Source organism: Thalassophryne amazonica, chromosome 12, assembly GCF_902500255.1.
Source record: "Thalassophryne amazonica chromosome 12, fThaAma1.1, whole genome shotgun sequence".
NCBI classification, from domain to species: domain Eukaryota; kingdom Metazoa; phylum Chordata; class Actinopteri; order Batrachoidiformes; family Batrachoididae; genus Thalassophryne; species Thalassophryne amazonica.
In genome coordinates, this window is record NC_047114.1 from 89,719,077 (window position 1) to 89,746,948 (window position 27,872).

Here is a 27,872-nt window from a genome sequence, read left to right on the forward strand (position 1 = left end):
CGCACTTGTGTAGTACTTTTGATGCATGGCACCCATGCAATGACTGTGTGTCATGCTGTCATCACAGAGCCCCTACTAGCCATGCTCCTGACTTGAGTCAGGTGTATGATGACAGTATGGACCCCATATGCGTTTTTGATTTTTTTCCTAGGACCTGTAGAATTTGCATGTGTATGTAAAAAAAAAAAACCTCCACAGACCTTCTATGGCGATGAACACACGCATGTGACGCACACCTCATGTACAGTTTTGCCATTTTCCCTTCCTTAGACTGCTCTTAGCAGCACTTACGGTGGGTTTAAGTGAGGTTTTAAATGTTGTTTAGTCAAACCTTCCAGGAATTTGCGATGGCAGGATTTCAAGAATTAATTCAACAAAGAATTCAACCCTTATATGAGGTCTGTTAGAAAACTATCCGACCTTTTTATTTTTTGCAAAAACTATATGGCTTTGAATCATGTGCGCTAGCATCAGCCAAGCTTGAACCTTCGTGCGCATGCGTGAGTTTTTTCACACCTGTCGGTTGCGTCATTCGCCTGTGAGCACACTTTGAGTGAGCAGTGGTCCACCCCCCTCGTCGGATTTTTATTGTGAGGAAAATGTCTGAACGATTTGGAGCTTTGCTGCATCAAATTTTTCCAGAAACTGTGAGAGACCTCCAGGTGGAAACCATTCGGAAGATTCAGACGGCTTTCATGGATGATTCTATAGGGATCACACAGATTAAGGAGTGTTACAACCGGTTTAAAGACGGCGCACAATGGCGGAGGGCGTGCCGCGCGCCGAGCGGCGATCGACAGGCTGAAATGACCAGATCATTTCCAAACTGAATGCTGTGTTGATCCCGGACGTCATCTGACTACTACAGAAATGGTAGAAGAGGTGGACATACGACTTTTTTGGCACATTCCACTGTTACAGGAGTTTTTGTCATGGAAAGAGGAGCGGAGGAATTCACCACGGAGCCACTAATGGCGCGGGTCAAAAGCACCTCCGTGTTGGTCTCACAGGACATGTTGGAACATGCCCAGCTCTTGCACCATTCGGAAGATTCAGACGGCTTTCGGTGGCTTTTCAGCCGTGTGACTATCTGAGAAATTGTGGACGAGCTGGACATGCCACAACATGTCCTGTGAGGCTTCATAACGGCGTTGCTTTTTGTCCCGCGCCATTAGCAGCTCCGTCCTGACGCGCAAATTCCTCCACACGTCACTGGTCGTTTCAGCGATCGCCACTCGGAGTGTGGCACACCCTCCGCCATTGTCCGCCGTCTTTAAACCGGTTGTAACACTCCTTAATCTGTGTGATCTCCATAGAATCGTCCCTGAAAGCCGTCTGAATCTTCCGAATGGTTTCCACCTGGCTGTCTCTCACAGTTTCTGGAAAAATTTGATGCAGCAAAGCTCCAAATTGTTCAGACATTTTCCTCACAATAAAAATGTGACGAGGGGGGTGGACCACTGCTCACTCAAAGCGTGCTCACAGGCGAATGACGCAACCGACAGGCGTGAAAAAACTCATGCATGCGCACAAAGGTTCAAGCTTGGCTGATGCAAGTGCACATGATTCAAAGCCATATAGTTTTTGCAAAAAATAAGAAGGTCGGATAGTTTTCTAACAGACCTTGTACATACAGTACATACACAGTAAATTTTGCAGAGTAAAATTTACTCTGCCAGAATAACATTTGGTCCCAGTCCAAACAGTGTTAAATATAGTCTATCACAGTGCTAAATCAACTCTATCACAGTGTAAAATCAACTCTTATTGGCGTAGAAACACTTGATTTGACAAGATGGTAGAGCTGATTTAACTCTATAATATAGTGTATTTTACTGCATTTAGACTGGGACCAAATGTTATCCCAGAAGAGTAATTTTTACTCAGCAAAATTTACTCTGTAGAGAGATATACAGATATAATGATTGAAATATTTGTTGAACTAGAGCGCTGCACTCACAGAGCATAAACCTTTGCCAACACTAGTTTTCAATTACACAAATTTTTACCTTTTTTCAAGGTCAAAGTCCTGTTAGAAGTGAATTTTCATAAGCTAAAATATAAAACAAAATTTAGATCAAAAGGGCTTCATAATGTTAAAATCAAATATCCGCGAAATAAGCAATATGGATCAGATGCAAATCAAACTTTTGACCTTGAAAACTGAATTAGTTATTGCCTATCAGGATGTGAATCTTCAGTAAAAATTTCATAACGATATATGAAAAACTACGTGAATTAATCGTTTTTTTTGCTCGGTCTCTCACAGCTGTTGTGAAAAGCAATTTGACTGTCTGTTGGGATTTAAATTGATGAATTCTAACTCCACACCAAGACTGTGGAGTTAGAATTCATCAGTTGGTACACTGCTAAATTTCTGGTTCTTGATTTCTTCAAGATGCACTCAGTCAGTTTGGGAATTTTCAGCATATAACCTGTTGACCTGTTGACCTCTGCCATCTGTTTTTGACTTACATCCTTCATCAGAGACAGTAATGTTTTAACTCAACTGTTTAGGAACTTTCCCCATGTGCTGAGTAAGAAGGAATTTCTTCAGTGGCGTTTTAGCAGAAGTTTTAGGGCAAAGTAAACGATAACCTGAGTGCCAAATGTTCTGGTAGCAACACGACGTGGACGTCAGCTGCAGCGCCGAGTGACCCTGTATGGACGACTGATGGAGATCACATGTGTTTGTGCAGAGTGCGTGTGCGACTACAGAGGGACTGTGCGTGAGGTGTGTGACGCTTCAGGACGCTGCCTGTGTCGCCAAGGCGTGCACGGGGAGCAGTGTGACCGCTGTCTACCAGGACACCACTCCTTCCCAGAATGCCGTGGTGAGTCCATGCAGTGTAACACAGTTAAACAAACTTTAACCATCCAGCAGAATAAAAAAAACATAAAAAAATACATCGCTGCAACTTTTCACATTCCGATATGTAAAATATCATCCTGAAACATGTCAAAACAGAAGTGTCATAAAATGCACAAACCATAAATGAAAATATGAATATTTTCTCACATGGCAGCATTCCCAGTGGCAATTTTTTTGGATAAATGTCAGACTAATGTGGCAAACTCTGTGAAGACACCAAACCCGATGAGGGATCAGGCTGGATCTGCTAGATTTCAGTCACTGTTGCAACCTGCTGCCCAAATATGTTTATGATGCTTGTGGCTTCTTATAAGCTTGGAACTTTTGATAAATTTATTTAAGCAAAGTGTAATTGACAACTTCATTGCTGGAAGACTCCAAATCATAGAGTGTAGCTTTAAGTTATATCACACGAAGTTAATCATTCAGCTTTTATCTAGTTAAAAGTGGCGGGTTACTTTTCAAATATATTTTTCTTTGTGTTGCTGTTTTCCAACATTTTTATGGTCTGATCATCTTAAAAACAACGATTTGTTGTTGCCTGAGAATCTAATTAGAATTAAGGGTGACTTCCTTTTAAAAAGGACAGTTCATGACCTCTGTTGCCTCCTGCAGCGTGTCTGTGTGACGGGGCTGGTGTGGCTCACAGTTCCTGCAGTCCGAGCGGGCAGTGTTTTTGTCGCAGCAACTATGAAGGGCAGCAGTGTGACAAATGTGCACCGGGACACTACGGATACCCCGACTGTGCCGGTGAGTGGGTACAACCAGCATAACTACAGCAACTACACCAGTGACTTCACGTGACCTCTGCAGACCTGACTACGATTACAAAATATTGCTTCTGGTTTCTTTCTGAGATTCTTCTCATGACTCTGTGGAGAAAACGTCCCTATTCTCCCACAGTATCTAATAAACAAATGTGGATGACTTTCCAGGGAATCACATTTCCAAAAATAGACATGATAATATGTGTTCCTGTATTTTGTTTTTATCTCCAGTGTGTCAGTGCATGCCAGAAGGGTCACATGGCACTGAGTGTAACCCACTGTCAGGTCAGTGCCTGTGCCTCCCTGGTGTGGTGGGCCAGCGGTGTGACCACTGTGCTGCATCTGGGCTCAGGTTTCCGCAGTGCTCAGGTAACTGCAGTGAACACTGTAACAATCAGGCAGGGGTCAAAATTAAGGCTGCTACCTTAACACCCATCACACACAGCACACGGCAAGTGTCAGTGCTCGTCTCCAACTGACACACTTCTCATTGTTACGCCAAGTGCTCGCAGTGTTTAACCCTCAAGCGACTGAGTGGGGTCATTTATGACCACAGGCATATATTTTTGTGCACCATTTTTCTAATTTTAATCGGGAAAAAAGTCTCCTAACATGAATTTGTCAATTTGTTTGTCCTCATCTCCAACTGACACAGTTGTCACTGTCATGCACAGTGCATATGTAGTTTAAATATCAAAGGTTGCCACACTCATCTGTGCACCTGTGCTCGTTCTTAAAATTAGGTGTTGTCAGGTGCAGTGTTAGTGCGTTGTTGTACATTCAAGTGTTCCATTCCTGTTCCACTTTGCAGAACAGTTCATTTAATAAGTCAGAAGTAATATATTTTTCATTATGATGAATTATATTTAACAAAATGACCATCGAGGGACCCTTTTGCTATGAGAAAAATCTCTAAAATCCCTTTCGTGATAGAAAACTTTCTTTTTTGTTTGTCTGGTAAGAGAACTTGGTTTTAGGAATTGTATTGCTATATATGATGCACAAACATATGGTGGTAATAAAGAAGATAGAAGCAAATCACAACAATGCATTGAAAATTCCAAATTATAAGGCTGGAATTTTAGTTCCGTTACGGCGTTGACGTATCCTAAATTATTTTGAATGCAAGAGTTGTGAGATACCTATAGATGCAATCTCTGCCTGTCATGAAATATTTTCAGAATTCATGAATGAAAAGATGGACTATAGATATCTAGGGAAAATAGAACTGATCCAGATGTGCATCATTGTGACACTGGCTCAATTTTTCAGTTACAAGCTGGTAAATATGTACTGTATGAGTGGCAGTCTTGCCGGACAATGATTTGATTTAGTGCACCTTTTGGAAGAAAAATATATTTACCGCTTTCACTTTGTGCTATTTTATTTGTATTCTGTAAGTATAAGCAAATGAAGATCAATAAAAAAGTATGAGCTCATTTATGTGGCTTGTGGGTTTGCAGCTGAAAAAAACTTCAGGCCAGATAGGAAGATGTGTCCTTTTCCGAAAGACATTAGGCCGAGTAACTCAGCAAACCCATAGAAAAATCATAAGCTCATTCAGGAGACAGCTTACAGGTCACATTTGCAACTGCACAAAACTGTACAAGCTAGTCCGAGCCTGTAGCATTTGCACCTGCCACGGCAGCCAGAGTTGCAGCCACATTTGGTGAGTTGTTCACAACTCTTTGCAATTGATGTGTTGGCTGTCCAGCAAACCTTCCACTCAACACCTGCTTTCTCCCAGCCCCAATCAGATGGACTCTCTGCTTCTGGCTGATGTAGTATTGCCTGAACCCGTATGCATCCTGCCTGGTACGCTGCACATTTGGTGTGTTGAAGCAGAGCTGCACTGGTAGGAGGGATGGCTTCATACGACCTCTGCTTCCTGGCAAACAGGTCAAGTCTGGCTTCATCTACACTGTCAACAGTGCTGGATCTGTCATACATGAGAACCACAACTTCTCCAGAATCTCCATGTCTGCATCCTCAATGGACGGAGGGTACTTGCTCAGTGTAGAAAATACTGGGGTAGCTTCTGGGAACATATCCCAAGTTTGCCAAGTTGTCTTCTTCCCTTTGTTTCTAAAGGCTGAGACCACATCACAGGCAGTGAAGGCATGGAAGAATGCCATTCCTGTGGCCCTTTCTTGGCCTACATAGTCTGACAGGTCGTGGATGGGAATCCATCGAAGGCTCGAACTTTGACCGAATGCCATCCACAACCGCTGCACACCCATACTATGTAGAGCTGAGAAGACACTCAAGCCAATGACCAGCACATCTGTATCATTGGCTTTGAACATGACAGACTTGCTGCCATGGCTCTATAAAACCAACAAAGAAACTCAAATACATGGCCAGGAGGGCATAATTGACGTGATCAAAACTTCATGGTGGCCATCTTGGAATAAAAAAGGCGACCATCTTGAAATTTTGAGTGGCCATCCAGTGAAAATGATGACTTAACCTATGAAGAAGATGTGTAGAAAATTTCATGTTTCTTTGTATAAGTGAAGTATTTCACTGAAAAAATGAATTTATCTGCTGCACTAAAAACAAAAGCAAGCAGGATGTACATGCACCGTGAACCTGGTTATGTAAAGCACATGAGTGTTTTAAAAAGTGGCCAGAATTCATACCCTGCGAAGGAGCTTTGGCCAGTCAGAAACTCAGTCTGAAGCAATGGACAGCCGTAGGACTTAAGTCCATTAGTATCATTAAAGTAAATAAGTAGGGGAGAAAACACTCTCCACCTGATGTCTGCTCAAAGTTTTGAACATGCACAAATCTTTCTGAAGGACTCTACGGACTTCAGCTGACAAGACAGATTTTGCCGATGGGAAAATTACTTTTGTAAGACAAAAGCAGAACCCCCCATATTAGATTTTGGTCGCCCAGGGGACTGTGGGAAATGTGCTGCTGTGGATGCACAGATAGGCTCAGAAAGTAAACAAAAGGCAATTATGGGGATTATTTGTTGTTTCCCTGGATATGTCAATAACCATCTCAGGGATAAACATGCAAACTTCTATGTTTTTCCTAAGAATGCAATGTTTAGAAACAAGAATATTGGAACCACTTAGAAAGACAAAGTTTAGTAAGTTCAAGTTGACATCAACCCACCAAGTCTGCAGCAGCTTGAAAACTTACATGGTAGACATACCAATGGTTTTTCCACTCAATCCACTTCCATAAAACCCACCAATATAGTAGTTTTGTCCACAATGTGCGGCAAAATTGCAGCCACCATTTGATGCGGAATTGAGTAAATCCCTCCCGAAATACTCCCCCCCCCCCTCCCCCCAAGAGCAGTTTTCCAGTTGGAGTGCACAGATATAAATCATTAATCAGCCCTGATTAATGATTTAAATCTGTTTTTCTAAAGTGTTAAAATGAATTGCATATTCACAACTGCTTCTGTGTTACGTTTTTTCAGTCCCCATCAGTCTGTGCAGCCCAGCCGGATCTGAAGGCATTGATCCACAAACGGTATGCCAGCTGCCAATAAGTCATCTGTGACTTTCTGCTTGTTTTTTTTTTTTTAATCTCCCATACTTGGAGTAAGTCTAGTGTACTGCCAGCTGTGCCTCTTTGAGTGTGACTTCATGTGCACTTTAACTGATAAGACTGCTGTGCTGCCAAACCTTGATTCAGCTAATTTTGCTGGCAAGTGGTTTCCGCCTGAAATGTAATCAAAAGGGGAAAAAATAAAGGAGGCTTCCTTCCATGCTCAGGAAGACGGCAGCGGCATGAAGTAATGCTTAGGCTATGGATGTTTCCGCACTCTTTTTTTAAACTCACTCTTCTGTAAATTCTGTCATTTCAAGCCACTAAACAAAACAAAACAAAAAAACTAGCACTGTATAATATCCAGAACAGGCTGAATGGTTTTTAAATCAAATACATTTGCAGTCAAAAATCTACATACGAGTCAGCTGAAATGTGTCGAACCCCTTTTTTCACCAAAAGCTAATGTTACATTTTATCAACAGTACATGTGTTATGTCAGTTATAATGTCCACTTTATTCCCAAATAAAGTTTGTACAATCCAAGGCTTCTTATAGTTTTGCGTAATAGATTGTACAATTTAATCTTTTTGGAAAGGCTCCTAAGGAGGAACTTGATTTGTGAAGATCTAAAATTTTGCCTTTGGTTTATTCTTCAGTTTTTTCCCCCCTTCTTTTACATGAAACAAGGCACTTGAATAAAGCTAAAGATGCCAAAATAAACTCAGAATTGTGCCAATTAGTCGTTTAGGGAGTTTATAAAGTATTTCCATCCCTTCAGCTGCTCCCTTGTTTGCACCCAGGGTCGCCACAGCAAATCCAAGGTGGATCTGCATGTTGAATTGGCACAAGTTTTACGCCGGATGCCCTTCCTGACGCAACTCCACATTACATGGAGAAATGTGGCAGGGGTGGGATTTAAACCCGGAACCTTCTGAACTGAAACCAAGCACATTAACCACTTGTCCACCATAAAGTATTTCTTATAAATACTTTATAAGAAATACTTTATACTTATAAAGTATTTCCATCAATTTCTGGAAATTCCTGTGCTGTTTAAAGAGGAAGTCATATTGGTATATGTAAACCTTTGAAGAACTGATATAGTGAATGAAAGCTGAAATAAATAAGAGTTGTATGTAAATGTTTGCCTGCATTTCTAGATGTTCTTTATGTTGCACATGCATGGCTGATTACCTATCTGTTGTTTCAGGGTTCTTGCCGCTGCCGACCAAATGTAGTGGGAGCCACATGTGACACATGTAAATCGCTCTACTGGAATCTGGCCACAAACAACCCTCAGGGCTGTACAGGTTTGTGACTCTACATATGAACAAAAATGCCATGGCCTTGGGGAAAAAGTAGTAGAAGCTAGACTTAGAAAACATGTGAGGATGTGTGAGCAGCAATATGGTTTCATGCCAAGAAAGAGCACTACAGATGCAATGTTTGCTCTGAGAATACTGATGGGGAAGTATAGAGAAGGCCAGAAGGAGTTACATTGTGTGTTTGTGGATGGAGGCCAGCAGGAATTGCTGTGCATGTGGTAGTCAATATTCAATCCCTCATCAGCCAAAGGATACTCTGGACACTCAGGCCAGAGCCCCAGTTTTAGCTGACTGGTCAGTGCATCCGCCTCTCATGCTGGAGATCGTACATTCGCATCCGGAAGGGAGCGAGTGGGAGAAGTCAAACACAACACAATTTTCAACATGTTTAAATTCTTCGATGTTCAAGCTAAAATGCCGGCAAGAGTCTGTTCCCATTAAGTCACCTCCTCTAGTGCAAGTTACTGCATTTGGACGCACCACCTCCTCTGGATCCCTCGGGCATGAAGAAATATGTAGACATATGGAGAAATTTGACTGAATATGTAGAACCTGTCTCAATGACACACCAATAGCGAGTGACGAAATCACAGGTGTAAAGTGCATGCAGGCTACGTAACATGACTCTCAAACATTGAGTCAGCAATCAGCTCCGCCAAGCTATGCTACTGCTCCACAAAGTGCACTACCAGTGCACCTGCCCAATGCAAAAAGTTAAACTATGTCCTATAGTAAATCAGTTTACTGTTGCTAAACGTTGAGCTCCGCCAGTACAACGTCGCCCTCTGTTGGGCTATGTCAGCCTGTATTGAAGACAGGAAGGACAAACACACCCATGAGTGCACAGACTAGTGAAAGTAGTTTTGTTAGTATTTATACGTGGCTGCCGGGTGTGAATATGACAACCGTGTCCATTGAAAGCGAACAGGGATGCTTGTGTTGGATCACCAGCTAAACGTGCCACTAGACCCAACCTGCCCTACTTCTCCAGCTTTCATATCAGCTTCTACTACCTGTGAGCAAGACTTCAGTAGTTCAAGAGATTTCATGGTCGGAACAATACCAAATTATAAAAGTGCGATGCTGTTCCTTTGGCGTTCGTGCCAACAATGTAACTCTGTGCACGTCCTCTGAGAGGACTTAATTTGACTTCCACTTCCAGCCAATGAGGGAGCAGCTTCAAATACCCGTCTTATGTTGCAGCTCTGCCCTCCTTATCACTACTGCCCTGTCAGCAGGTACAACAGGATGCTAACAGGAGCTTTTAATTTCTGAAGAATGCCTCTGGTTGCCTGTGGTCAGACATAGGTTCGGGGAGGGTGTTATTTCTTCTCAGTACGTTGCGATAGCGGTTTGATGTGCAGATCTGTGAAGATTGTGGTGTTTGTGCTGCCGCATTTCAGAATCCTGTAATCAGACTCTATTGACTGTATGGGAACCCCCCCCCCCCCCAGCCCACCCACACAGACACACCTGTTCTCTTTGTTTTTCTCTTAACAGAGTGTCGCTGTGATGTAAGAGGGACTTTAAGTGGTGTTGGGGAGTGTGACCAGGTGAGCCTGCTCTCTAGGTATTTTGCCAGCTTTTAAGTATAGTCTGTGAACCCAGCAGGTTTTTGCTGCCATCCCCAGTAAGAGGTTACAGGATTAAATAAAGGAATAGATTTAACTCTGTTCCATGCTTGGTCTCCAAAGTAGAAGACAAACAATACCCATTGATTTCGCCACATGATATGATATCTAAGCATATCAGATGGCACTATACAAATAGTGACTGGTTTGGAGGGCAGCATAATGGAATGTCACCCCTCGGGATCATTGTTGCCCACAATGATCCCCAAGGGGTGACATTCCATTATGCTGCCCAATAAACCAGTCACCATTTGTTTTTAATAAATTTATCTTTCCATTTGTGTGAAAAATTTGCTAAGTCACTTTTTTATTCTTTTTATTTTTGGTTATTTTTTACTAGAAACAAATAATTGATGTTGTCTGCGACGCATCACCCTGGCACATGCGCGAAATATTGTTGCTCCGTTATGACAAAATTGGTCCGCAGTCACTCATAATATTGCCCGAAATGGTGCAGAATCAGTCAATAATGTGACTATTGTTATCTTTGGATGATTTATTGTGAAAAGTATTGCAGTTATTACACGCAAATCAGCCAATCAGAACAAAGGATTTCAGTCAGATGTATAAACAAAAACTATTCCTTTTTAATCCTGTGAGACCAACCAGTAATTTGCATTATGTTTTAAAACAGAATTGGAGCAACTTTAATATTTGACCCCTGCACAAACTGAAACTGGGATTTTTAAAAAAATTTTTTAACTTTTTGCCATTTTTGTTGTTTTGACCCTGTAATTCATTGGCATTAGTTTGTGGATAGTGCAAACTATACCTTTTTGGAATCTTTATGATTCGACAAATCATGTGATATCAATTTTAACATGCTTGAAGAATTTTTCAATTTTAACTAGAAGCACTCAGAGAGTGCAAACCTCTGCCAAGGCCATAGGGTCACTGACCCTAAAGAGATTCCCTCCTTGGCACAGTGATCTATTCAACAATTCAGTGTTACAACCAAAACTATTATACATACACTTTTCTTTCCTGTATATTTGACATCCTTGACCATGAAACATACCACTAGAACTTGGAATCACTTTTATGTCTTTATTAGTTCAAACGTTATTGTATAAAAACGATTTTTCGGTAATGGCGGTTTTCTTCTGGATCTAGCTCCATAACATTTGAAGCTACATCAAATCTGATGACACCTTACTGAATCAGTACAGATTCAGCTACAATTTGGTGTTAGTTGTGCATCTCTAGCTTCATTTGTCACCTCACACTGACACATTTTCCATTTTCCCTATATTTTTGCATATTCTGGATCACCAGATCCAGAATCCGGATCCGATCATCACCAGACTTTGTTGCTTGATAGAACATTTGACTATGTTACACCCTAATTTTTTTCAAGCCTTTCTGCCTTGTTTTTGTGGAGTTAGAAACTAGAATGTCAAAATTCCCCCTATATAACTTTTTGAGTTATCCTGCTGACAAACAGACAGACAAACAAACAAATGCGACCGAAAACATAACCTCCTTGGCGGAGGTAATGATGCTTTTAGTTCTTCCAGATTGGACTATTGTAATGCTCTTTTTTCTGGTTTACCGCAGTCCAGCATCAGGGGTCTTCAACTGGTTCAAAATGCTGCTGCCAGACTTCTGACACGAAGCAGAAGGTTTGACCACATTACGCCGGTTCTGGCGTCCCGTCACTGGCTTCCGGTCTCTTTGAGATTGGATTTTAAAGTGTTATTATTAGCCTATAAAATTGTTCACTGACTGGCACCCCCCTACCTGGCTGGCCTGGTTGAGCCCTATGTACCGGCTCGGGGCTTGCGTTCACAGGGTGCAGGCCTGCTGCGTGTCCCTAGGGTGAATAAAAAGTCACCAAGTTACAGAGCCTTTTCCCACCGCGTCCCAGCTATGTGGAATGATCTGCCTGCGCAGATCCAACAATCAGACTCTGTGGAGACTTTTAAGGCCAGACTCAAGACACACTTTTTTCCCAATTTTATCATTAGCATTTTATACGATTGTGTGTCTTCTTTTATTCCTTTTATTTATTTATGTTTTTTATTGTGTTTTTAATCTTTATTTCATTTTATTCTGCCTTTTAAATGATGTTTGTGAAGCACCTTGACGCGACTTGTCGTGATTTGGCGCTATATAAATGAATAAATTTTAATTTGATTTGACTTCATGATATGTGTTATTTTATTTATTTATTTATTTATAGTTATTTTATTTGCACCTGTGTTGTTTAACCGGTATGAATGCGACCACATAAATTCAAATCCAAATCTTTAAATACAGAAATTGACAATGACACTTTACATTGATGACTCGTGTCAAATATTTAATATATAAAATATCTCAATCAGCAAAGTGACATTTTTAAAACAAGTATCAAAATAAGACAATTTAATTGCAGCAAAAAAAAAAAATCTAAATCAAATACACATAACAGAACAGTCTTTTGTTCTTGGTAATGAGTCATTCACGTCATCAAGGGAGCCATCAGAAAGGCATCCATCCCATCATTAGAGGGACAGCTGTCCTGTCATTAGGTGTGCTAACTACAACACAATAGTTGCTAATTAGAGCTGTTGTTTAGTCACTAGCCTATAGCAGTCTGCCTCTCAGTAGGAGGGGTCTGGTTAGGTTTAAAACTCCAGCTTTTGTTGGCTTCTGTTTTATTCTTCTCTACAAGAGTCAGACAGAAGTCAGACTTCCAGAGCAAGAATTTTAGCTGAGGAAGCTTCTGCGATTTGAAGCGAAACGTCCTCGCGTCAAGCAACCCAGTCCAGTCGAAGATTCAAGCTTCTCTACAACAGAAAAAAATCCTGCAATGGTGTAGAATCCTTTAAAAAATTCCTGGATCTGGATCGTGATCCGGATCACCACTAAAATTTAATCACTTGTTCCTCTTGTCATTTCCAACCACTCCACAAAATTTCATCAAAACCTTTTGAGTTATCCTGCTGACAAACAGACAGACAATCAAACAAACAAACTCGACCGAAAACATAACCTCCTTGGTGGAGGTAATGAGCGTTGGTGTCTATGTATATTGGACTAATACTGTACTCATTGTAATCCTTAACTGAGCCAAAAAAGAAAAGCGGGAAATAAGCTCTGTATAGGCCCTGAGATCCATTGGTGCCTATCCACAGATTCTGTAGCGTGAAGTGGTGACTACCCCCGATGGGACACCAGTTCATCATACCTACAATCAGTTTACCAACTCAACTAACCTGCGTGTCTCTGAAAGTGTGAAGAAGCTGGAGCTCACAGAAACATGAATAATGTATATCAGTATAATTTAATTCAGGCTTTTGTTTTGGTGTCTTGGTGTGTGGCTGTCTCCAGGCATTAAAAAGTAAAAATCATACAGCTTTCCAACCTGAAAAAAAAAACATGTGAATGCAGCATGAGAGCATAAGACCTGATGTGAGCGTTGTGTTTGGTACATTTCAACCTAAAGGCTGTTAAAGTAAGCTCAGTTTTGCAGAGATTAGGTGATTTGTTTTTTTTTTAATACTGTTATCACTCCTATATTATATTGTAATTGTTATGTCTTTGTGTAGAAAAGTGGACAGTGTTATTGTAAGCTGAATGCTTGTGGACGTGCATGCGACTCCTGTGAAGAGGGTTTCTTTCTGCTGCAGAAACGGAATTACTTTGGCTGTCAAGGTACGCTGTGTATTAAAATAACATTTTAACATTTTAAAAAGTATTTTATTATTATTATCATTATTTTTGTCAGGTAGAAAACTAATCTGAATGGGAAAAACAAAATGATGGTTTACCTAATTATATACACACCCTTTTACATTTTATATCCAGTTGTCAGTGAAATTGTATTGACCTAATCTAGATTGCCATATCTTGAATCATTCATGTTACTCTGTGATTTATAAAAAGAATCCCGGGGTCTGGAGCAGAGAAGCATTCCCACAACACAATGCTTCACAGTTGGAATAGTCAACAGTGGTTATGAGTGGTGGCGCCACTCCAATCACAGCCACTACATTTTTAACACATTTAGAGTTGTCGTTGGTGCCTCTGTGGCTTTGACGACTATGCACAGTAAATCTGTCAGTGTTAAATTTATAAGACATATCAGGTTATATAAACCAATGATAGGTGATATACACTCAACAAAAATATAAACGCAACACTTTTGGTTTTGCTCCCATTTTGTATGAGATGAACTCAAAGATCTAAAACTTTTTCCACATACACAATATCACCATTTCCCTCAAATATTGTTCACAAACCAGTCTAAATCTGTGATAGTGAGCACTTCTCCTTTGCTGAGATAATCCATCCCACCTCACAGGTGTGCCATATCAAGATGCTGATTAGATACCATGATTAGTGCACAGGTGTGCCTTAGACTGCCCACAATAAAAGGCCACTCTAAAAGGTGCAGTTTTGTTTTATTGGGGGGGATACCAGTCAGTATCTGGTGCGACCACCATTTGCCTCATGCAGTGCAACACATCTCCTTCGCATAGAGTTGATCAGGTTGTCAATTGTGGCCTGTGTAATGTTGGTCCACTCCTCTTCAGTGGCTGTGCAAAGTTGCTGGATATTGGCAGGAACTGGTACACGCTGTCGTATATGCCAGTCCAGAGCATCCCAAACATGCTCAATGGGTGACATGTCCGGTGAGTATGCCGGCCATGCAAGAACTGGGACATTTTCAGCTTCCAAGAATTGTGTACAGATCCTTGCAACATGGGGCAGTGCATTATCCTGCTGCAACATGAGGTGATGTTCTTGGATTGGCACAACAATGGGCCTCAGGATCTCATCACGGTATCTCTGTGCATTCAAAATGCCATCAATAAAATGCACCTGTGTTCTTCGTCCATAACAGACGCCTGCCCATACCGTAACCCCACCGCCACCATGGGCCACTCGAGCCACAACATTGACATCAGAAAACCGCTCACCCACACGACGCCACACACGCTGTCTGCCATCTGCCCTGGACAGTGTGAACCGGGATTCATCCGTGAAGAGAACACCTCTCCAACGTGCCAAACGCCAGTGAATGTGAGCATTTGCCCACTCAAGTCGGTTACGACGACGAACTGGAGTCAGGTTGAGACCCCGATGAGGACGACGAGCATGCAGATGAGCTTCCCTGAGACGGTTTCTGACAGTTTGTGCAGAAATTCTTTGGTTATGCAAACCGATTGTTTCAGCAGCTATCTGAGTGGCTTTTCTCAGACGATCTTGGAGGTGAACATGCTGGATGTGGAGGTCCTGGGCTGGTGTGGTTACACGTGGTCTGCGGTTGTGAGGCTGGTTGGATGTCCTGCCAAATTCTCTGAAACGCCTTTGGAGACGGCTTATGGTAGAGAAATGAACATTCAATACACGAGCAACAGCTCTGGTTGACATTCCTGCTGTCAGCATGCCAACTGCATGCTCCCTCAAATCTTGCGACATCTGTGGCATTGTGCTGTGTGATAAAACTGCACCTTTCAGAGTGGCCTTTTATTGTGGGCAGTCTAAGGCACACCTGTGCACTAATCATGGTGTCTAATCAGCATCTTGATATGGCACACCTGTGAGGTGGGATGGATTATCTCAGCAAAGGAGAAGTGCTCACTATCACAGATTTAGACTGTTTGTGAACAATATTTGAGGGAAATGGTGACATTGTGTATGTGGAAAAAGTTTTAGATCTTTGAGTTCATCTCATACAAAATGGGAGCAAAACCAAAAGTGTTGCATTTATATTTTTGTTGAGTGTATATATAAGGCTAAATAAGACATGTCAGTGTAAAGTGTTAAGATTCTGGCATTAATTCCAACCAATTATACACCACACTGGTGTCACACCATAGTATTAAATCACATAGTGTTGTTAAACTCCATCCATGAGTCTATGTCCTTGGACAGATCACTCTGTTAATGTTACTTTATAAGAGGTAAGTAATCTGGTAGTGCTGATTTTCTAACACGAACTCTGTTGTAGAGTATTTTTATTTAAATAACTCTTGGTGGGTATTAAAGAATTAACACTTTCAGAAAGTGTTGGCACATATATGCTTTCCTGGTGTTAATTTAACACTGACTATTTTCTTGTGTAGTCTGCATTATGCACAGTCACTCAGTTTTTGCTGGCCATTCGCTATCCATGGCTTTATTATTGACTTTCCTGAACCTTAAGGGGCGTTCAGTGAGTTGGAAATGTTCTTGTATCCATCTCCTGACATGTGCTTTTCAGTTTCATTTTCACAGATATGCTTTGGGTGTTATTTTGTGTTTGTGGTGTTAGCTGTGCCACAGTACCTACACATTATAAGGACCATCCAGACAAGAGGTGGAATTATGCTGCAATCAGCTGAAACACCCAAACTACTATAAACAAGACTGACCTCAAGTATCAGTATTAGTGTATGCCTATGTATTAATGGGGGTGAATACTTATGCAACCACTTATTTTGTCTTTTATAGTTTTCATTCAGTTTTCATTCAATCAATTCAATTCAATCAATTCATTCAATTTCATTTCAATCAGAATAGAGATTTGTTTTCGCATTGAGATTAAACTTCGCAATTAAAAAAAAATGTATGTGGGCAATTCTACGGTAACGGAATTACAATCTGAGCTATGTTAGATGCCATACGAGGTCTGTGAGAAAAGTATCGGACCTTTTTATTTTTTTAAAAAACCATATGGATTTGAATCACGTGTGATCAGCCAAGCTTGAACCTTCGTGCGCATGCGTGGGTTTTTTCACGCCTGTCGGTTGCGTCATTCGCCTGTGAGCAGGCTTTGTGTGAGCAGTGGTCCACCCCTCTCGTCGGATTTTTATTGCGAATAAATGTCTGAACGATTTGGAACTTTGCTGCATCAATTTTTTTCCAGAAACTGTGAGAGACCTCCAGGTGGACACCGTTTGGAAAATTAATATAGCTTTCAGGGACGATTTTATGGGGATTATACAGATTAAGGAGTGTTACTGCTGCTTTAAGGACGGCCCACAACTGCTGAGAGCGCGGCGCGCTCCCAGCGCCGATCGACATGCTCAGACCCCGCTGAAACAACCAGATCATTTCCAACGTGAAGGCTTTGTTGATCCGGGACCTCGTCTGACTTTCACAAAAAGGCAGGAGATGTGGACGTCAGCACTTTTTCGGCACATTCCACTGTTACAGGAGTTTTTTTCATGGAAAGAAAAGCGGAGGGACGCGTCACGGCTCCGTTCATTACGCGGGACAAAATCACCTCGGTGTTGGTCTCACAGGACGGCTTTCAGGTGGATTTCAGATGGATTCCGGTTGCTTTTCAGTCGTGTGATTATCCGATTGTCGCGGCTCGTCTTTTTGGTCTTCTCAGGATGTCGTCTTTTAGATAACACAAACTAATTGCAAGTGATATGCTAGAAAGAGGACACAACACTTTAGAATAATTCAGCCTTAAGCAAGATAAAATGCACAGAGTTTTTAAGTTTATTTAAGCCTTCGACACAAAGCTTAGACAAACTGAGTCCTCTAGAGAGACTGAATATGACAACCGCGCTCGTCTATTTATTGGAGACCCGCGGGCATCGCTCCTCCTTCGACTTTTTTATTTATTTCATTCCCAAGACATGGTTTTCTATTGGAAGCGTCCTCTAGTGAACCCTAAGCAGGTGTTAGGCCATTATTTCAATGTGACAAATGCTCCCATTAAAACATGAAGGATTTACAACTGATTTTTTTAAAAGACCTTCAGCCACAGGTGCAGCTGGCCTGAGGCCCCCTCCGCACGTGGCCTCAGCCACACGTGCAGCTGGCCTGAGGCCCCCGCACGTGGCCTGCGGGAAAGCACCTAAAAGGCCTTGGAAAGCCCCTGACAGACTAAATGACTAATAGAGCCCTTTTTTTGGGTTGAACACCTGCTAGTTCAACCAGAGGACATACAGTTCGGATCAGGACACTTGATAGTTCATCACAGTTCAAATATGGACCTAAAAATTCTTCTACAGTCCCTCCTCTGGGACTCGAAAGAGTCCCATTACATCAACTATACTCTTGGGTTGTTTACTGACAAGACATCCTCATTTGTGCATTGCAATAAAAAAGAAAAACACATCACTCGAGTTACTGATAACTCTGGTGCGGATATGAATATCAGTGATACTTCACACGGTAAATATATTGCAGTGCAGGTGAACCTACATACTAAGGCACAAGGTGAGCAATTAGCTGGATTATATCAACACAAGATGACATTCAAACATTGAGTTTTGGTGTAATTCAAGGCACTTAAAATGGCCACATAAAACAAGTTACATCAACCTCTTAATCATGGCAAAGTAAAGGCTTCACATTGACATCAGTGCAACCAATCATCTTCTGGCATCTATTGACTCACTCAACCAGAGGCTCCAACCCATTATACTTGGTTCTACATATTATTTTGTTAAAGCGTCACACATTTATTATTTAAATGCATCAAATAACCCCTACGTTACCACTATTTAGTCAACCAATCAAGAAACTATTCTGAGGTTAGCGCAGCTATGTCTAGTTAAATGATAAACACAATAAATGGTTTCCCTTCATGTCCGTCCTTAAGTCATTTGCCTTAGTCAATCATATAATGGTTTTCATTATAGGCCATTTCTCAACATTCTCCACTTTGTTTTTCTTCTTTTTCAGCTTGTTTTCTAATGCCCTTTTTGGCCAGACGCCAAATTTAGGCGATGCATGTCTCTTGAGGCATGCTATAATTTAAGAAAAAGGGGTCCCTATGGTGCATTTTTACTACTAAATCTACAAACACGCCGTGTAAGGGTCCCCTTTTTATAACTTTGCAATGTGATATCTATGTGTATGCATTTAGCTTTATCTGTGTTACGCAGATGATGGTAAGGACAGACATTTACCCAACTTTCGTTACTAACATATATCCTTCTTTGTTTTAGTTACACTCAGATTTCTGAAACCAGTCCGCAATTCAAACTCAAGAACCAAGATCATAGTCCGTGTTCAGTGCCATTACGTCAGTCCGCGCTCCTCAGCATTTACTCAGCATCTGAAGTTTTGGGAGAAGTTGGGGAACATGGGGAGGTTGGCCTTTCAGGGGTAGTGGGGGAAGGATCAGGAATTCTGGCTTTCAGACAGTCGTGCAGTTCTCTGATGGATCTTTCCAGCTCCTTGTGCTGCTTGGCCAGGTTGTACAGGGCCCCCAGAGAATTCTTGCCCACATTCAGGGTGGTGGTGGCCAGCCCTAGCTGTTCCCTTTCCATATGCTCCATCATGCAGGCTAGCATGTCCATACTAGACTGAAGACCACACAGTTGAGTATGGAGGCCCTCCTGAGCACAAGAGATGTTGGCATTGTCACGGTGTATCCTGAACAGGTATGCAGCTGTCTGACTTAGTTGTGGCATGATTTCCTCAAATAGCTCATGGGGAATGTGATTTGTGAGGGGCAGGAGCTGCTCCAAGGTTTTTGGAACAGACTCTTGTGGAAGACGAAGCTCTCGAACCAAGATTGCCATGTCCTGTGGGGTGACCATGACCAGATTAAGGTTGTGCAGTCCAGGGGACAGGAAGTACAAGGGGGAAGGCATTTCGTGTGTGGGGGGAGTATTGTTGATGTCGCACAGGCAAGTGGTTGGGACACTCTGGGCATTTAGTAGCCTGTACAAAGCTCCCCTCTGTCCTGGTGGGTGAGTTTGGCTAAGGTCTACCCCTGCTGATCCTCCTCCAGAGGTACTGGGCTGATCAGAATATCTCTCCTGCCTTGGGGGTGGAAAGCTGGGGACAGGTCCTAGCAGTGAATTGGGTCTAGGATGCACTCGGGCGGTTGCTGCATATGGCCGACCTTGGCTGCCTCCCCTAGAGGGTATCGTTGCCCCTGGCACATGTGACTGTCTCCATGGCATCTGCGGAAGGGGTGTGTTCCTGAGTCCAAAGGGTCCTTCAGGTGATGGTGGAGTCCTCGGGCCGACTCTTGCTGCAGGCAGATTCTGTGAAGCCGTCATCGCCAGGTGCTGGAACGATGAAGATCCTTCTGTTGCCAACTGGTTTAGCTGCTGGATGGAAGGCGGCTGTGGCGACCAATCATGTCTCGACCATCCCTCCTGCATATCCTCTTCTCCAAACAGTTCTGAGAGTCCAATCAGACTTGATAGAGGCAGATCAGGCATAGGTCCCTGATCAGGGGAGTCTGGTCTCTCAGCCATACTCCTGTGTCCTAGTAATATACATATACGTTCATTATTACAGCTCCATGTCATTCTTTCAGATATTGTCTATCCTATCCCTCATTTTTGTGGGTGCATGTGTGTGAATGTAAATGTGCGTGCATGTCTTCTTCCTCGTCTACAATATCACCAAGCACGGTCCATCCCAGTCCTCCCTATCTGGGGTGTACGCCACAATATTAGGGAGCTGGGGGCTGTCGGGGAGGATAATTGGTATTTCATCCATTTCCATATATTCTGGTTCTCTGTCTGTTTCGTTTGTGCTTTCTTCCAGGGCTCGGATGGCTAACAGTGGGAGCTGTCCTACTGTGGATGAAATCAATTTATTGACCAGAAATTTTATCAAGGGAATACCACAACATATTACCAGCAAGACCGCCACCCCTGTTAGTGCCAAGATTACACCTATCTGGTATAACCAGTCTTTCCATGATATCCACCCTCTCCTTAGAGTCCCAAACAGTGAAAACAGTGGGCCAATATTCATTCCATTCCCTACAATGTATCCAGAATCGTCAGTTTCATTTCTCCCTCCTATGGAGTTACTTAACAGTTCCTGTTGCATCTCTTCAAGTGTGATTAAGAGCTCTGTCAAATTTCCGTCTTCCCCTGTACGCATGGGAATAGCTGTGCAACATTCGGTGGCTTTGATCATAATACAAACTCCTTGTTCATCAGCCATCATCATCTCGATAGCTAATCTATTTTGCATTGTCATTAGCGAGGTGGCGTGCAGTTGTTCGGTTAAGGCTCCTACTGCTGCCAATGTCCAGTTCAGGTATCTTTGTTGATTATACCACAAGTAATTAATCCACTGCACCTCCTGGAACCTAGAACGGATTTTTGGAGTAACCCCAAACAGAGCCAATGCCCATCCCCATTTATCCGCATCTTCATCTGCTTTAACTCTGCTACTGTCTATGGCTTCTAACTGTCGGGGTATCCCTTCTGGTATCCCGTTTCTTACTGTGATGTTGTAGTCTGTTTTAAACGTCATTCTTCCTCTTTTCTTACGAAGTTTCTGTGGCATGGGTTGTATTGAATTCGGCATTTCAATTACTGTTATTGCTCCTGTGAGCATCACAGGAGCACAAAGGCCTTTCCAATTCGGGGACAGCGATGACAGGAGTTTCCTTTTTTGTCCGCATATCCAAAAGATGTCAGCTAAGGGTACCGTTCCCTTAGCTAAATTTGGAGTAGATACCCATGAAGCATGGGTGAGATTCAGTCCAATTACAGACCCCCCTGTGGCCGGTACTATTTGTTCACACTGTATGCCTGCTGCTGGCAGGGTGTGACAGACGGTAATGTTCCATGCTGTTTTGGCCGGTTTGTATTCTTGCTGCTTTTGCATACACTGTATGTGGTGTTTTGGCTGGGTCGTCCCTACCTGCCAATCGCTTATGTATTGTGCTACTAAGCCTTTAGCTATACAGAATGGGTGTATCATCCCTTTCTCTATTTTAATCATAGGTGGAACGGTTCCTTCTGTACTTAGGGGCACTGGACAAAGTTTACTGTCGGCAGCATATTTTTCATCACCTACTGCCATTTTCATAACACATTGTGTATAGCATTCTGCTTGGTCTGAGTTATGTTGGGGACTCCTATAACAGTTATTGATATCAGGTAGGGGTTTAGCCTGAGGTATCACACCTTTCCGGTGACAGGCTATGCAAGGCTTTTCACTGATCTGCCTAGCCGAAAATTTCAACCATTGGTAAAATAAATTGGTCTTCAACCCTTGTGTGCGGGCTAGGTCTGTACTGGGATCCCATCTCCCTAAGTGACTGCTTGTTTCTAGGCTTCTAATTGTCCTCTTTTTCCTTGGTTTGATTTTTACCCATTTTGTGGCTTCATGTACTGTAACAGTTACGTCTTGCTTGGTTTCCCTGCATCCTCTTTTATCACAAATTACCTCTATGTTGAGTGTTCCCTCCTCTTCACATTTGATGCTAATGGCTTCGCCTAATATGTAATCCCCCAGCTTTCCCTGTATTCCTATGTTCTTGTAGGCTTTTGATTTAATGTATACCAAATTATATGTTTTTCCTGTGTTTAGAATGCCTTGTTTAGCTGCTATTGCGGCCATGGCCACGGCACAGTCCGTTGTATGTTTTGGATGTCTATTTTCTCCCATACTGACCACCAGTAGTATTGTCAATCCCTTGAATAATTCCTTAATCATTGCTCTGATGACTGTTGAGATGTGCTACTAGATGTGCTACTAAGTGAGCCGTCACTAGATGAGCTGTCACTAGGGATGTGTGGTGTATCTGTGCTTTGTCTGGGTTGTACTTCCTGTGGTTCTTCTGTCGGTAAATCTACTGAGTTGCTGTCCGAGTCTGATGTCTCCTGTGGCCTGTCTATCTGTCGGTCTGTATTTCTGTCTGTCTGTTGGCCTACGTCTCCAGTTGTCTCTGAGTCTGCATCTGAGTCTGTCGCTGCTCTATCTGGCAGGGATCCACTACTCTCTGAAGCTGTGCGTCGTCTTTGTTCAATCAGTCTCTGTGAGCGCCTTGGCCGGTGTTCGCCTGGCTGCAGGGAGGCGTGGCCTTCCCTCAGTGCTTCTTCTGGCTGCAGGGAGGCGTGGCCGTCCCTCGGTGCTGCTGTAGGGTCTCTGGCTTCTCCTGCTTCCCCCCTTGGCCCGGCGGCTCTGCCAAGACGAGCTTGCCGAGGCCGCAGGGGCGCTGGGCCACCAACCCTACAGCAGTGGTTTAAATGAAACCAAGTGTCCTTACCGTCTACTTTGACTGCTGTACGTGAGGCAAGAATAACTTTAAAAGGACCTTCTCGGCGGGGCCTGTCCCACTTCTTTTTGAACACCTTGACGTAAACCAGATCACCAGGCTGGATGCTCTGATTTTCGAGTGGAATCTCTGCTTCTCTGTCTTCTGTAGCACCTTTGACCTGCAAAAAGATAGTTTTGTGTATTTGGGTTAACTGTCTCAGATAATTATGCCATTCGTCTTGTAGCTGCTCCAGCGATGGTCCTTCGTAGGGTCCTCTCAGGTATGGAATAGGCATCGGCCGACCTGTAAGAGCTTCAAATGGTGTCAAATGGGTTAGTCGGTTAGTTTGTGAGCGCATTGACAATAAAGCAAGCGGCAACGCATCCAGCCAGGTTAGTTTGCCATTACTGTCTGCTATGATTTTTGCTAGTTTGTTCTTTAAAATGCCATTAGCCCGTTCCACCGCCCCATTTGATTGGGGGTGATAAACACACCCAAACTTCTGTTTGATACCCAATTGTTTGAATGTTTCTTGTGTAACCTTGGCTACAAAAGCCCTACCGTTGTCAGATGAGATAGTATCTGGAATGCCAAATCTTGGAAAGACATCTCGGCACAAGAATTTGGCTACCGTTTTATGGTCTTGATTTGCAGAGGCTACTGCCTCAATCCATCGGCTGAATCTGCATATCACTACCAAAACATATCTCATTCGTTTAACTCGATTTTCAGCTCCCATGTCTATGAAATCCATCATAAGATGTCTGAATGGCCCATCAGGGACCGGAATGTGGGCTAAAGGGGCTGTGAATGATTTCCGGACATTGTACTGTGCACATACCTCACACTCATTCAACAAACGGTCCACTGTTGCTGCCATATATGGTGACCACCAGACAGCTTTTAGTTTGTTCATAATTTGGACTCGCGAACAATGATCGGGTCCGTGGGCCCAAATGATTGCATGTCGTAATAAATTGGTGGGTAACACAAAATGTCCATGACTACTGCGCCACAGCTTGTCCGCTGGCCCCTGACTGCGTGTCTCAATAGCGCCTCGTTTAACCCACATTCGTTTTTCTTCTCCACTGGCCCTACTTTGAGCCACTATCAGTGCGTCAAGTGAAACCAGTGGGGCACAATCTTGGATGGTTAGCAGGGGAAACATATTTTCTCCTTGTGCTCCTTTGCGAGCTGCGTCATCTGCTAGATTGTTACCTTGAGCTATGATGTTATTATTCTTTTGATGACCTGCACATTTAATGATGGCTACCTCAGACGGTAATTGGAGAGCTTGTAACAGTTGGGAAATCGCTTCTCCATGAGTGACAGGGGTGCCATCTGCTCTCAGGAATCCCCTTTGTTTCCAAATGTTTGCATGTACATGACATACGCCATAAGCGTAGGCTGAGTCTGTGTAGATATTAACACGTTGATCTTTAGCTATCTGGCAAGCCATAGTTAAGGCTTTGATTTCTGCCAGTTGGGCTGAACAAGGCTGATCAATTCCTTGGGACTCCAGTAATTCAAAGGTCTCGCCATCCGTGTTTAGTTTAACAATCCCCATACCCGCATGCAATCCCGCGGCATCCCGAAAGCATGAGCCATCCACGAACAGGGTTAGATCTGCATCTATGGCGTGATTATACAAATGTTCTCTGGCTCTCAAAAATTTCTCTGTCTCTGCCACACAGTTATGTGGAGTACCATCTAACGGTGTGGTCAATTTGGTGGCGGGATTCACCGTGTGACAACGTTGTATTGTTATTTCTGGAGCGGACAACACAACTTCATATCCAGTGCGTCTAGCTTGTGTTAAGACAAAACGTTGACTGGTTAGCAGGGCATGTAACTGATGCGACGTGTACAACGTTACTGCATGTCCCATGATTATGGATGATGCTTTTTGAAATGCAAAGGCAGCTGCTGCTAGACCCTGATAGCATGGTGGCAATCCTGTTTCAATGTTGTCAAGCTTTGTACTATAATAGGCCAATGGTTGTTTTCCTTCATTTGTTTCCTGCATTAGTACAGCACAAGCATATCCAGTTTTTTCAGTAACATACAAATGGAAAGGTTTCCCATAATCTGGGTTACCTAACGCGGGAGCAGATTGCATGTCTGTTTTTAGGGCCTCAAAAGCTCCCGTTGCCTGATCTGTCCAGACGAGGAGAGCTGCATTGCTTGTTTGCCCCACTGCTCTAATCATGGCATGCAAAGGTGCAGTTTTTATAGCATAATCACAAATCCACGGCCGACTGTACCCTGCCATCCCAAGGAATGAAAGCATCTGTCCCACTGTTTGGGGTTTGGGAGCCTTGATTATAGCCTCCACTTGGCTTGGGGCTATACATCGCGTGGTCCCACACAACTGTCTTCCCAAGTATTCTACTTGTTGTTTGCAGAACTGCAATTTGTCCTTACTTACTTTATGACCTCCATCTGCCAATGCATGCAATACAATTAATGAATCTTTTTCACACTGTTCTTGAGTCTCTGATGCAATAAGGAGATCATCCATATATTGCACCAATGTACTGGGTATGTCAAGGTGTTGTAAATCTTCAGCCAGGACTTTGTTAAAGATGGCTGGGGACAGGTTCAGTCCCTGAGGTAGCCGTGTATACGTTAGCTGTTGTCCCAGAAATGTGAATACAAACAAATGTTGTGAGTCTGGGTGCACAGGCACACTGAAATAGGCTGAACACAGATCGATTACCGTGTACCATTTTGCTCCAGCAGGGATGCTTGATAGTATAGTATGCGGATCAGGTACTATAGGTGCATCCATTTCTATTATTGCATTGATAGGACGCAGATCATGTACCAGCCGATACTCTTTGGTATTGTTTTTAGGGATAGGATAGATAGGAGTATTGCATGGGCTTGCAGTTTTTATTAAAACTCCAGCTGCCATTAGTCCCTTGATTACTGGTTTTATGCCTTCAATAGCCTGAGGTTTTAATGGATACTGCCTTTGGTGAGGCAGTTTTGCTCCCGGTTTTACTTTTATTTTTACTGGTAAGGCTGTTTTTACTAGTCCTACATCCGTTTTGCTTTTGGACCACACCACTGGTGGTATTTGCTCTAACAATCTCTCTTGTTGGGCCGATAACACCATCTGTCCCTCTGGTCTAGGATTGAGCTCCACTTTTTGAGCTATAGCCTCATCATTTACTTTTAAATTAATTCGTATAAACTGCTGGTCTTTTGACAGATGTACTTGTGGACTTTCCATGTTTTGCCATTCTTCAACTTCTGAGGCTGTCTTTACCATTGGACCTAGGTCATGGGATTCGTACTTTTCTGAGACTAAAAGGGTCACATGAGGTGTGGCATTCGGCACTTGATACCATTGTTGTTCAGCTGAAGTTAGCTTGACAGAAGCTGCGGCCCCTTGGGGGCCTAAATAAATTTCTGTGGTGGTTATGTGAAACAGCCGTTGATTCATCAATGCATCCCAGCAGCATGCATAGTCAGTTTGTTCTTGTTTGGCGTCGAACATCAGGGTGACATGTAAAGGTAAACTAGGTGTACATACTGCTTCATAGTGTTGTTCTGCCCAGGGCTTCCATTTTTCCCATTCCAGTTGAAGATTTGAATTTTCTGGTTGTAACTTCAGCCAGTATACCATGGGTTGCACAGGTCGGACCTTGTTTTCCATGTCCATAAGCACCATAATGTTGGCAAGTGCTTCGTCAGGAAAGTGTATTTGCAGTCCTTGATGGGTACACACTATCTGGGTTTGTAGCTTACATAAAATGTCTCTTCCCAGCAAATTCACAGGTGTATTTTGTGAGTATAACAGGGGTGCTTCAATTGTTTTTCCTGCAATCGTTACAGGAAGTGGGCGTGTAAACGGTATTATTTGAGTCTTCCCAGAGAAGCCGATGGTCTTAATTACAGACCCAGAGAGGGGGAGATGAGCGCCCATTTTCCCTATGCAAGAGTATGTTGCCCCTGTATCCACCATGAAAGGGAAATCTCTGTTTTGTATATTAACAGTGACGGTTGGCTCTTCCTTAGGTATCATCGAAATAGCCAATGCCACCGTTTCCCCCTCTGTCTTCTCTAGGCCTCCCTATTGCCAATAGGCAGAGGGTCCAACCCAAGGTCGGGCCGGACAATTTCTCATTCGATGTCCAGGTTGTCCACAGCTCCAACACTCATTAGAGGGTTGATCCCCTATTGGGGGTGTTGGTCCCATAGGCGGTCCCGCTTGACTGTTCCTGGGAGCTGAGTTCTGGAATCTGCTTCCAAATGAAGGTTGGCGAGATCCTCTTCGCCACCCTCCTCTTTGACCTTGAAAGTTCTGTGACTCTCCTCTCCACCCATGACTGTAGGTGGGTCCATTTCCGGGTGTGCCAGTGCTATGGTAGTGATAGTGATGCTCCACTGGTGCTGAGACTTCTCCTGCAGCAGTGCTCCCTGCTGCTCCTTGGGGGCTCTGTGTGGCTGTTACCACAGGTGCCTGTAAGGTGGCAGCAGTGTTTGCCGTAGGGCCTGTGCTTGCCGACTCAGAAGGAACAGGGGTCATCATTGGTGCCTGGGTCTTTGTTTTTTCTTTCTTGACTTTGGTTAGCTCTCCCAACTGCATCTGCACCAATTTTTTCGTCAGGGATTTTGCTGCATCTTCTTCTTTTTGTTTTTCTTTCTTGTAGATTTCAAGATGGTGACAAATATGCTCAGAGTATAAAGCCCAATTCATTTTTGATAGTCCCACAACTCCATCTAGGGCTTTCTGAACCTCATCTGGTAGAGCCTTTTTTACAGTTATTTTAAACAGGATTTCAGTTGCTGGAGAATGGTTCCATGCATTTCCTGTTTCCTCCGCCCATCTCTTCTGGAATCGATGCAGGAACT

The 27,872-nt window shown here is 43.1% G+C and overlaps 1 protein-coding gene across 1 annotated transcript in view; it reads left to right on the plus strand.

Moving 5' to 3' along the window:
- LOC117521102 (laminin subunit alpha-3-like) overlaps positions 1-27,872 on the plus strand; it is a 243,840-nt gene that overhangs the window by 66,267 nt on the left and 149,701 nt on the right. The window contains 7 exon segments of the mRNA XM_034182417.1: positions 2,700-2,834; positions 3,488-3,622; positions 3,871-4,008; positions 7,079-7,131; positions 8,363-8,462; positions 9,978-10,030; positions 13,642-13,747. Coding sequence (XP_034038308.1) covers positions 2,700-2,834; positions 3,488-3,622; positions 3,871-4,008; positions 7,079-7,131; positions 8,363-8,462; positions 9,978-10,030; positions 13,642-13,747 — 720 coding nt within the window.